General features: G+C 37.5%; 1 protein-coding gene across 4 annotated transcripts in view; it reads left to right on the top strand.

The window, feature by feature from the left end:
• Eml4 (EMAP like 4) overlaps positions 1-12,023 on the top strand; it is a 137,905-nt gene extending 125,882 nt beyond the window's left edge. For all 4 annotated transcript variants that reach the window (XM_058573568.1, XM_058573565.1, XM_046425276.2 and 1 more), the window contains 4 exons: positions 5,514-5,601; positions 6,208-6,306; positions 8,565-8,695; positions 9,261-12,023. In XM_058573568.1, coding sequence (XP_058429551.1) covers positions 5,514-5,601; positions 6,208-6,306; positions 8,565-8,695; positions 9,261-9,734 — 792 coding nt within the window. In that variant the 3' untranslated portion in view covers positions 9,735-12,023. The remainder of the gene's footprint in view (positions 1-5,513; positions 5,602-6,207; positions 6,307-8,564; positions 8,696-9,260) is intronic.
• Positions 12,024-13,169: the final 1,146 nt, after the last annotated feature.

The raw sequence follows: 13,169 nt of genomic DNA, 5'->3' as shown, positions 1-13,169 counted from the left end.
TTCTTTGTTATGTGGCTTTAGAAAACATACTTAATTTCTGTGCCTCCTAAACATTATCTACTGGGTGAGCATCCATATTAAGGTTGCTGGGAGATTTAGATATGATAATGTATGTACTAAGTAAGGGATACTCTACTACTGAGCTCCATCTCCAACCTCCAGCCCCTTTTTGCTAAGACTGGCCTTGAACTTGTGATCCTCCTGTCTTAGCCTCCTGAGTGGTTGGGATTACAGGCATGAGCCATGGCACTCAGCCTTTTAGCATTTTTTTTCAAGCAAATGAACCCTATGTTGTACTTAGAGGTGTTTTTCAGCATTTAGCATTATTGTAGGGGGTTGTAGCTCAGTGGTAGAGCGCTTGTCTGGCACATGTGAGGCCCTGGGTTTGATTCTCAGCACCACATAAAAATAACAAATAAAAATAAAGATATTATGTCCATCTACAAAAAAAAAAATTAAAACAATACATTGAAGTTCAAAATTAGTTTCAAACTGTGGTTAGTTGAATATTTTCCTTGAAAGATTTTGTGTCCTGATTGACCTAGTTTCTATTCTGTTTGCAGTAGAATTAAGATTTATTCTGGCTAGGCATGGTGGTGTTTGCCTGTAATCCCAGTGATTTACGAGACTGAAGCAGGAGGATCATAAGTCCAAAGCCAGCCTTAGCAACTTAGAGAGGCCTTAAGCAACTTAACAAGACCTTGTTCAAAATAAATAAATAAATAAATAAATAAATAAAAGGGACTGGAGAGGTAGTTCAGTGGTTAAGCACCCCTTGGTTCAACCCTCCCAGTACTAAAAAAACAAAACAAAAAAAGATTTATTCTGTACCTGAATACTAATAAAATGGTTTTTATTTGACTAATTCCTATGTACCTTTTTACAATGTTACTCAAAGACCTTAGCCCAGAAGATAAAAGTATATGAAGTTACAGTTATACACTAAGAAGCATTACAAGAACTGCTGGTAAAAGTGAGGAGGTTTTTGATCAGGATTTTGATAACTGTCTCCAAGAAAATAAACCATAAAACTAATGCAGGATTTCAGTAAACTAGCAGAATTCAATATTACTGTAACAAGATTTTTACATAGTACCTAGTGGCTTAAATTAGGGATATGGTCTCATTTAAAAGAGGTCCTCAGGGGCTAGGGCTGTAGCTCATTGGTAGAGCAGTTGCCTAGCATATGCAAGGATGGATCCACAATACCACATAACAAAGAAAAGAGATCATTCTTTTTTTGGGGGGGGGTGTTTGTTTGTTACTGGGGATTGAACTCAGGGGCACTCGACCACTGAGCCACATCCCCAGCCCTATTTTGTATTTTATTTAGAGACAGGGTCTCAGCCTCCCAAGCCGCTGGGATTACAGGCATGCACCACCATGCTTGGCAAATTTAGAATCTTTCTTTCCTTCTATTTTATCTCTTTAGTGTGCTGCTTCCATCTTCGATATCATAAAGTGCTGTCAGAACTCCAGCCACCACAACCTAGTTCCATGTAGAAAGGTTAAAAGCAAGGACCAGAAGCTGAACACTGTTCAGCTACTTTTTTTTTTTAATTATGTTTTTTAGTTGTAATTGGACACAATACCTTTATTTCATTTATTTTTATGTGGTGCTGAGGATTGAACCCAGGACCTTGCATGTGCTAGGCGAGCACTCTACTGATAAGCCACAACCTCAGCCCCTGTTCAGCTACTTTTTGTAGCTCACTTTTCTTAAGGTTTTCTGGAAGCCATACTCAAATGACTTCTGCCGCCCATAACTGCAGAGGAGATTGGGTAATCATGTTTTAGCTGGGCACCCAAGGAAAGGAATGTTTTGGATAGGCAACTGTCAGTCTGTATTCATCACTATATGAAGGTCTCTTTTTCCTCAAACCAGCAAAAGTATATTTTAAAATGTGATGGAAATTTTTAATTCACAATAGCAGCAAAAACTATAGAGGGTTTGAAAATAGACCTAGCCACACAAGCACAGGAAAACATGTGAAACATTGCTAAAAGACATAAACTAAGAACTGAAAGGATAGACACATTAGCATGTTTCTAGATGAAAACATTTGATAAAGATTTCTTCTCTGCAAACTGTTCTCCAAGTGTGATGCAATCTTATTTAAATTTTTAACATGATATTTATGGGTCTGATAAAATAGTTCTAAAGTTCATCTGAAATTTTCCACATGCTACAAAAAACTGTGACAGTTGATCAGGAATAGGACAAGACTAATGCAACAGAAATGTTAAAAAACAGACCTTTGGGTTTTTTCTAGAAATTTACTAAATAATAAAAGATCAGCAGAGAAAGAATGAACTGTTTTTTACTTGCATTATTCAATATAGCAATTACCAGCCACAGCTTTATGTTCATAACATTAAGTGCAGTTCAGTTTCCAGAAGCACTAATCACATTTCAGGTGCTTAGAAACCACAGGTGACTGGTTGCTACTGCACTGGAACACACAGAGAATGTTGTCATCATTGTAGAGATGCCATTGGACAGGTCAGCTGTAGATGGCAAGGAGACACCAAGAGGCTTACTCAGGAGAGGAGTTAGATCACTAAATTTAGGCCTTGTTATTGTTTGTAGAGAGCGGTGTTCAGTGATGGCGGTTTTTATCTCCCTGATAAGTTTAAATCACTTGCAAACCACTGATTTAGATGTTGATCTTCCATACAGCTTGTAAAATTTAACTTTATGTATTTCTGAATTTTTTCCATCCAGGATACTGTTCTTTGGCTCCTTCACTTGTAATTATTTTGTGGTTATACTGTTCAGCTACTTAATGGCAGTAATGAAAGTGTCAGCTTAAAATATTTTGCTGAAATATTTTAAGAAGATATACCAGATTATGCTGCCAGCTAGTGCCCTATGAGGGTGAAGTTTGAGGCTATTTTTTTCCCCAAGCTGTGCATATACATTTGAGTATCTCTTATCTGAAAAGAGTTGGAACCAGAAATAGTTCAAACTTTGGAGTTGTTTTTGGATTCAAGAATATTTTCATAGGCTTAACCCTGGTTAGCATCCCTAATCCAAAATCCAAAATGCTCCTGAATCCAAAACCTTTTATACCATGCCAGAACTCAAAAAGTGTCAGGTTTTTCAGATTGAGGTCCTCAACATTTACTTTTATTGGCCTCTAAGTAGGGAGGAGAAAAGATACTCTGAAGTATGTATGGGTAGATGATATTGTAGACCCAGCAGTTGCATTTAATCTTTGCTTATTTGTTGGCATCAGTATCAGAGAAAACATATTCACTATTTTCCAGTATGAATTGATAACTTCCCCAGGGCTCTCTTTTTTTTTTTTTTTTTTAATTTGGGGATTTTGCTGCTCAAGAATTCATTTTGAGAATATTTTATGTTGATTCACTTTCTGGACATATTGTGCCTAGCATTCCTATGAATTATATGAATATTATGTGTATATAAAGTTTATTTTCATGTTCTTCTAAGTAATGCTGTGAAAGGCTTTTCACGTAGAAGCAGATAACACTTCTACATTAGTAGAGTATTTCTTGGAGGTCTGTAGTTATAATTAATCTGGTTAAATCCTTCATGTAACAGCAGATTTTTGTTGTTGGTTTTGATTTATTGTGGTGGTGGTTTGTTTGCTTTGTTTTCTCGAGAAATACTAGGGTTTGAACCCAGAGGCCCTCTATCACTGAGCCACACCCCAACCCCTCACCTCCCCACCCCACCCTTTTTTTTTTTTTTTTTCTTTTTTAAACAGTCTGAAGTTATTGAGGCTGGCTTCAAACTTGGAATCTTCCTGCCTTAGCCTCCAAGTCACTGGGATTACAGGCTAGTTTTCTGTTTTAGAAGCATGGCTTCTGCAGACACTAGAGTACCAAGCATCAGTTTCGTGTGTACTACGTAAAAGATTGTGTGAACCCTGTCTTTCTGATTTTAAAAATTGATTTCTTATTGGGGCTGGAGACAGCTCAGTGGCAAAAAGTGTAGTTAGCATGCTCAAGGCCCTGGTTTGGTCCCCAGCACCACATTAAGGAAAAAAAATTTATTTCTTCTTAAGTTGGTAGGTTCCTTGTGTGCATAGTGATTCCCAACCTAATATATTCCCAAACACAAAAATAGGAACAAATACTATGCAGCACTGTAGTGGGTATAATAGGTCCACAGAGGTCTAGGGGACACATCCTTAGGCTTCAGAAGACTAGTGAAATAGAGAACATATGTAAATCATTAAAAACATACCTAAACCAGGCATAGTGAGGCATGCCTCTAATCCTAGCAACTTGGAGGCTGAGGTAGGAGAATGGCAAGCTTGAGTCCAGTGTCAGTAACCTTAACAGACCTCTCAAAAAAAGAAAAAGAGAAAGAAAACTATGCCTAATGTATAATGAATTTAACTTTAATAAAATCATCCCAAAGTGATAGCACATCTGTAATCCCAGGTTCTCAGGAGGCTGAGACAGTAGGTCATGAGTTTGAGGTCAGTTTCAGCAACACAGCAAGACCCTGTCTTCCTGTGAGCAGGAAGCTTGTAATTTTAAAAGTACAAAATTAGGCTATCAGCTTTGGTAAACGTTAAGATCTGTATAACTTATCTGAAATAATTTATCAGAAATCACCAGATGCTTACATGTTAACAACACTCAGCTTTTAGTAAATTTCTTTTGTTTTCTCTCCCACTGTATTAATAAAATCGAAGCAGCAAAAGATTACCGGTGTCCTGTTTAAGGATTAAACTTTCAGGAGTCGGGTATATATTAGGTCCAAGCTATTCTAAAGAAGTGCAATATTGGATGATTTCCTCCTACCCCAGAATATTCTTTGTTAACAGTTTTTCAGGACTTCCATTCTGACTGTTCTGGTGCCACAAACAGTCTGGAAAAACTGTACTTTGTTACTTATAAACAATTATAGTTCATTCTCAAAAATGGAGTCACGGGGGAGGGGGGCGAGAAGGGGGCTGGGGCTATGGCTCAGTGATAGAGCACTCACCTAGCACATGCAAGGCCCTGGTTTCGATTCTCAGCACCACATAAAAATAAATAAATAAAAATCAAGGTATTGTGTCCAACTACAACTATATATAAATGGAGTCACTGGGACACCAGTGGCTTGAAATAAGGCCTGAGGGTGTGTTATCTATTGCAGTGTCCTCTAAAATTTGGGCTTAAGAAACTGTCATTCTCAGAATGCTCTAGCAGAGGTTGTAGTGCTTGTTTCTGGTATCTAGGTGAAAGGCCAGCAGGATTCTACCAGGTACCAAGTGCTTCATGTTTCCATAGTGGTGAGATCTCTTGAGTTCTAAAACTCTTCATGTATCATTGGCATCTTTACATATGTGCATCTTTGGCTTCCAACAACAGAGTGAAAAAGAACTGAGGACCTGCTGTGGGCCCTGTTCAGCTCTAGAGGCTGTGATACTGCTCCCTGTTCTTTAAGAATTCTGACACATGGCTAGTCAGAAAACAGTATTGGCTAATAAACTGTTTATCATTCTGAACTCTAAATGCTTTCTAATGGTTTATCTGTTTTTCTCTAGGGACATTCCAGCTACATCACACACCTTGATTGGTCACCGGACAACAAGCATATAATGTCTAACTCGGGAGACTATGAGATATTGTACTGTAAGTGTGAATAATCATATATGGGCTCAGATGTGACTGTCATGGGCACTAATGAACAGGCTGCCTAGAATGTGAATTATCTGAAGTAATTTATTGGAAATCACGAGATGCTTGCATGTGAACAAAACTCGGCTTTTAGTAAGCCAAGAGAATGTATGCTGGCTTCTAACTTGACAAAGCATATGTTACTCTGAACTAAGTAATGAGAATTGCAAATGTGGTTCACTTCTCCAGAAAAGTAATGAGTTTAATGGTGTAGAACTAAAGGCACATGTAGTAGTAGTAAGAAATTTCTCAGTAAGATTGATGCTCCTCTTAATGTTTTTTCATTTAACAACTTTTCCTGGAGGCAGGGAGAAGGATAACAGCCATAGGGCATTTATGCTTTTTAGGAGAAAACAAAAAAACAATTCCGTGCGAAACAATTTGTAGTTCTATAAAACCCTGTTAAGTAAACACTTTTTTTCCCTTTTTAAATGTGTCTTAATGTTTTTCAGTGTATGGATTATAAATACAAGTAAACGTGGCTAGTTTGAATCAAGATGCACTTTCAAATACATTTGTACACAAGCACTGTGATTATACTTCCTGTTTCTAAATTTAAAGGGGACATTGAAAGTGGCTGCAAACTAATCAGGAATCGCTCGGATTGTAAGGACATAGATTGGACGACGTATACCTGTGTGCTAGGCTTTCAAGTCTTTGGTAAGAACATAACCCCTGATGTGAAGAGGCGATCTCTGAGGTTTTAATTATGCTTACTTACTTAAATTGATAAATGAAATATAGTCCATTTACATTCTTTAGTGTTATCACTATTAATGTCATTGTCAGAAAAAATTAAATGTGTATTAGTATTTAACCAATACAGGATTGTTCTCTGCAGAACTCAGCACATTTGGTCCCCAGTAAATATGAGACAGTTAAAAGGAAAGGAATTTACATACTAATGCAGATTTTCTTCCCTCCTCCTCCTTTTCCCCCTCCTTTCCAAATGAAGCTTTTAAATTGGTAAAGTCATTTTTTTTTTAATGGCAGCTATATTGAGATCTCACATACTGTTCAATTCACCTGAGTTGGTTTTCATATATTTACAGAGTTGTGGAATTATTGTGGTCTAATTTTAGGACATTTTCATCACCCCAAGAAGAAATTTTGTACCCATTAGCATCACACTCCATCTCTTTTCCCTTCCTCATCCTCTCCCCCAACCCTGGAAACCACTAATCTACTTTCTCTATTCCATTTAGCATAACTTTTTCAAGGGTCATTCATGTTGTGGCACATTTCAGTACCTCATTCTTTTTATGAATGACAGCCCTTTGTATGGATATATACTACATTTTGTTTATCCTTTCATTGGTTGATGGACACTTAGGTTTGTTTCCACTTATTAGCCATTATAAATAATGCTTCTATGAACAATCATGTGCACATTTTTTTTGTAGTCATGTTTTCGTCTCTCTTGGGTTTACACTGATGAGTGGAATTGCTGGCTCAAATGCGAACTCTGTGTTTCACCTTTTGAGGAATTAATAGACTGTTTTCCAGAGTGCCTGCACCCTTTACAGGCCTATCAGCAGTGAATGAGGGTTTCAGTTTCTCTGTGTCCTTGCAAAATGCACTATTCAAAAATTACACTTTTGCATGTGGATGTTAAGCCATCCCTGCACTGTTTGTCCAAATACCAGAGCATTTTTAGTAGATGTTATTTAAAGATAAAATTTGGAGATTATTTCTTTTTTTTTTTTTAGTTTTTAGTTTTGGGCGGACACAACATCTTTGTTTGTATGTGGTGCTGAGGATCGAACCTGGGCCACATGCATGCCAGGCGGGCGAGCTACCGCTTGAGCCACATCCCCAGCCCCTGGAGATTATTTCTAATTTGATGTTTTGGACATTTCTAGAAATCTGTCCTTTGTAACAGTTTCTTAAGCCTTTACATATTGTTCCGAAAGGGTTAGAAGATAAATGGAAAAGTTAAAATTATAAAGCCTTGTTTGTAAAGAGGCGTTATGCTCAGTATTTAAAATAGTGGATATGAATGTGGCACCAATACCCAAAGCAGATATCCAAAATATTATATTTTTTAATAGTACATCTCTGCCTTCTGGAATTTGGGCTTTTGTCTCCAGCCTGATCACAGATCTGAATATCTCTTTATGCTGTGTACATTAGAAAACAAATCCATTATGCTCTTAGGACAGAGAAGACTAAAAGGCAAGGAAGAAATTTTAAACAAAACAATCCTGACTTCTCCATAACAGTTTAATTATTTTGGGTGAAACTCAAACATTAGCTAGTAGCTGGTAATAATACAGTAATTATTTACTTGTCACAGGATAACAAAAGTGATTTTACTTGTTCAGCAAGTTTACCAAAGCCTTATTTATTCTCTAGAGCAACATTCAGCCAACAGGAGGCCAACCTTAAATGTTCCACAGTTTTAATGTAACCTAATGGAAGTTTGTGTTGAACAACATTACCAGTGCCTTGTAATGATTCAGAATAATTGCATAATAATAATAATTGTAACATACCGTTACATTTGGTATGCCTGATCTGTGAACATAAATAATGTTTCTGTGAAAATTCTGTGGTGTAGCATGCTAGAACAGTGGACGTCCCGCCAGTGCATCTCCATAAAACAGAAGGTCTCCGAGGTATCTTGGAGTCACCTGCTTTGAAGGAACTTAGAATCTACTTTGAAGACATAGTGCTATGGCTCCGTTCTTGAATTTGCCATACAAGTAACTGCTAAACTTTTCCTTTTAAAAAGGAAGAGCTTATTGTTCGGGTGAGTCAAGCTGAAATTAATATATCAGCCCCACCTGCTGGCTACTGTTAAGAACTACTGAGTCTAAGTTTTCCATCTTGAGGCTATTTAGATTTAACATGTACAGCATCACAGCTCAGTTTTTTAAGGCTGATTTTTCTATATTTCTGTTGTTTACATGTCAAAGGTGTCTGGCCAGAAGGATCAGATGGGACAGACATAAATGCACTGGTGCGATCCCACAAGAGAAAGGTGATAGCTGTTGCAGATGACTTTTGTAAAGTCCATCTGTTTCAGTATCCCTGCTCCAAAGCAAAGGTAACCTCATCTTAACAGACCAGTATGGTTAGGACCTGTTTTGTTTTGTTATGGTTAGGACCTGTTTTGTGTCACTGATAAGAAAATATCTTCAGGGTTAATAATTACTCCTCATGATTCAGTGATGCACAGAGGGAGAACAGGGTCTTCTGTGAGCATCCAAGCAGACACTGCTTATCTCCTCTTCCTTATTAAGGACAAAAAGACAGCTGTACAGTTAGCAGCTGGTGGTATTTGGTCCCTTTTCATTTACTGTCAAGTTTATTTTGATCTTTTGGCACTTTTAAATTTATCTTATTTTTTGAATCATGTACAATCCTGCACACCTAGTCACTTCCCCCCTACCCATCTCACAGAAGTAGTTACTAATTGTTTTGTTTCTCCTTTTATATAAAGAGGTATTTAAAAGCAATTATTGTTAGCCTTATTCCTCATATTTGATGACTTCATAGCTTTGATTTGAATTACCTGTTTAACAAGCTGAGTCACTTCCCTTAGCCAGTCAGGTCCATTTCATTGACTAGGAATAAGTTTTAATATTCCTATCTTAATTTCTTTTATATAGGCTCCCAGTCACAAGTACAGTGCCCACAGCAGCCATGTCACCAATGTCAGTTTTACTCATAATGACAGTCATCTGATATCAACTGGTGGAAAAGACATGAGCATCATTCAGTGGAAACTTGTGGAAAAGTTATCTTTGCCTCAGAATGAGATTACAACAGATACTACTATAACCAAAGCCCCCATCTCTTCCATTGAAAATACCATCCAGTCTAATACTCCTACACCGCCTCCCTCCCACCCCTTAAATGAGACTGCTGAAGAAGAAAGTAGAATAAGCAGTTCCCCCACACTTCTGGAGAATAGCCTGGAACAGACGATGGAGCCAGGCGAAGACCACAGCGAGGAACAGAGTGAGGAGGGCAGCGAGGACCTCGGTGAGCCTATTTACGAAGAACCAGCCATCGAGGTGAGCGGAAAGCAGAGTGGAGCTACTCTTCCTGAGGGCCAGCAAGACACTCCCTCCCTGTCCTGAGACCCAGTCCTCAGTGCAGCTGTTTTCTCCTTCAGCTGCATGTGATTTTGTGATAAAGTTCAGATAATAGGATGGAGAATCACTGTTGATCAAGATTGTGTTTTCTGCATAATCTGTTTTCTTCAATAGTCTTATATTTCAGTCTCTCAAATGCAGTCAGCCTAAAGGTTCAGTTTGGTATGCATTTAAAATTAACCAAACCTAATAGTATAAAGACTGAAACATTAATCATGTCTCTGAAATCACTGTGTATGTAAGTGATAGGATGTAAATACTGGAAACAGGAAACAACAGTTGTATTGATTGAAAATAAACCCTCTTGTTATCTGAACGTGTTTTCTTCAGGAACAACCAGAGGCATCACAAACACTGTTACGCATCTACTGGCTTAGATTGCCACTTTTCTTCCTGACTTAGAAAAAGAAACTGGGGAAAACAATGTGCTCTTATTGAGATATCCTCCCACCCCAAATGTCAAATGGAAATTTTTTTAATTAAGAAAAACTTCAGTATTGCCAAGTGCAATGGTGTTGCCTTCTTGAATAATAATGCCTCTTCTTACACTACCAGTAGATGTCCAGATGTGCTTGTTAGTCTACTATATAGGTGCTGCCTTTTCTAAGTTATAACAAGGAACAGTCCTTCATTTCTTGTGTGCAAATCTATTTTATCCTAGAACTGAGAAAGCATTAGTTTGTTGAAGAGCTTTTAATGTATATTAAACCACTGATGCTCAGAAATGGTGGATTCTTCCAAGGAGTCCTTTGCTGGCCTAAACATTCTCTAACATTTGCCATTCGAGTGAATGGAAGAAGAAAAACCACATGCCTTTAAAACTAAACTGTAATAATTAGCTGGCTAATTTTAGCTTAGCCTTCATCGTCATTTGTTCCCTCAAAAGGAGAAATACAAACACAGTAAGTTTAAGTGATTCAATTGGTGCTTGAAATTCATTGGTTGTAATTTTTATATAAATTAATTATACTGATAGGATATTCATCAAATTGAAAATTCTTTTTTACAGAATTGTGAATAACAGTCACAGTAATTTTTTATAAATTGCATACTTAAAAGATTTGCTGTATGTGGTGATTTTTTTTTCTGACGGAGTTGCTATAAGCTTTGCAAATCAAATGTGGCTATTTTAGGCAATGCATGTATTATTATGCATTGAAAAGTTTTTTGTTTTTTGTTTTAAGTTTTGTCAGCAACTATGTTTTTCTTAAGTACGTGTCTCCTACTTTAAAATAATTACTGACAGATATGCATTTCCTATATGTTTGTTTATACTTTGATTACAATTTTTTTTTTCTTATTTTTTAACTTGCTACATTGTTTTGATATTTTCTTGTTTTGTTTTTTTGGTCGGATCGTGTTTAGAAACTTTGGATGAGTTCAAAAGTCTTAAGTATGCAAGCGTTTACGTAATTGTGCCATTCCAAAGTGCATCAGAACTGTCATTCCCTTCTTGTATCTTCTCAGGAGTAATACATATCAGGTATTTCATCATCATTTGGTAATATGAAAACTCCAGTGAACTCCCAAGGACACTTATGTTTATATTCACACGCTGTATGGAAGGGTGTGGGTGTGTGAAGGGGCGAGTAGAGACACTCTGTTAGCGTGTAGCTCTACGTAAGAAGATGTGCACCACATCACAATACTCAGTGTAGGTCTCTCTGTGTATAGATATATGTCTGTGTGTATCTCTTTCCTTTTGTTTACAACTGTTTTTTAAAAACCTCAAAGTAGTTCTCTTCAAAACAAGAGATGTAGATTCTAAGCAACCTGACTTTTTTCAGTATGTTCTGTATGTAGTTACCAGAGAGCACTAGTAAGTATCACCACCTGTTGGCAATGAAAACTACATCGTCAGGTCAGCATGTGCTGTTCTCTGTAAGAACAGGAAATGAACAAAGTACCTGGGGGATATACTTCTCCATGAATAAGCAGGGAGTTTATTTGGGGACATCAGTCACCTTTGGAGTTGCCATGTACAATGAAATTTATAATTGTGATACTCTTGGGTGGTAGTTTCCAAAGACACTACTAATGTGCAGAAAGCGTTCCGGCTATCTAATGCTGGCAACTACTGTTTAATGGTCAGTTAAATCTGTGATAATGGTTGGAAATGGGTGGGAATTATGAAATTGTAGATGTTTTTAGAAAAACTTGTGAATGAAAATGAATCCAAGTGTTTCATGTGAAGATGTTGAGCCATTTCTATCATGCATTCCTGTGTCATGGCAGAAAATTTTGAAGATTAAAAAATAAAATAATCAAAATGTTTCCTTTGTCTCTCTTAACTCTTCATTTATACTGCTAGTGTCCATAACTAACCAATTATCAGAAGACATGGCAATCAGAAGGAAACATTTACCAGCCGGCTGCTGCTGCTATGGATGAGATCATTGGGGTAGTAACACACTCCATAACATTACAGGAAATTACTTCTGACTTACGCTCCCATGTAATTGGGGAATGGCTTACCTTTAATTTAATTCTCATCTCCACTTTCTCTAATATTTAATATTGGATAATCCTGGTGATCCTGGTTACCTGCCTGACCTGGCTCCTTCCCAGTGTTGGTCTTTGTGAAGAACTTGAACTCAGTAGACCATGGCACTCCTTGCTTCACCCGATCTCTCCTGTGTACTCAGCCATGAACTGGCTACTACAGATTTTTGTGAAGAATTAATAGGTTCAGAGTATTCCAAACATTATACAATCACAGAAATGATGGAGCTTTCACAATCACCTTATTCCTCTGATGATTGTAAATTCAGAGCTACTTACACAGATTAACCCATGAGAGGCTGTCCTGGGGCAAAAACTACTATCTCATCAGTTCTGAGAGTGGCTGATATAGGACCCAAACAAACCGATTAAGCAATGTGATTTTTTTTTTCTTAATGAGGAGGGAGGGGCAAAGGGTTACGAATGATGGTGGAATGGGTTCAACATCATTACACTAAGTACATGTATGAAGACACGAATGGTGTGAAAATATTTTGTGTACAATCAGTGACTTGAAAAATTGTGCTCTATATGTGTAATATGAATTGTCGTATTCTGCCATCGTGTATAACAGATTAAATAAATAATTTTAAAAGGGGGGGCTGGGGTTATAGCTCAGTGGTAGAGTGCTTGCCTCAAACACAAGGCACTGGGTTCGCGTTTCACCACCACATGAAAATAAATAAAGATATTGTATCCATCTACAACTAAAATAAAATACTAAAAAAAAAGAAGAAAAGAAATAAGGGGGCCAGGCAGTGGCTCATGCCTATAATCCCAGCAACTTGGGAGGCTGAGGCAAGAGGATCACAAGTTCAAAGACAGCCTCAGCAACTTAGCAAGGCCCTGTCACCAAAAAAAAAACAAGGGCTGGGGATCAGGCTCAGTGGTTAAGTGCCCCTCAGTTCAATCCCTGGT

Source organism: Marmota monax, unplaced genomic scaffold (assembly GCF_021218885.2).
Source record: "Marmota monax isolate L192 unplaced genomic scaffold, Marmota_monax_Labrador192_F-V1.1 WCK01_AAM20220418_F8-fsc00015, whole genome shotgun sequence".
In the NCBI taxonomy this organism is placed as follows: domain Eukaryota; kingdom Metazoa; phylum Chordata; class Mammalia; order Rodentia; family Sciuridae; genus Marmota; species Marmota monax.
This window is presented reverse-complemented; position numbering and strand designations above follow the sequence as displayed.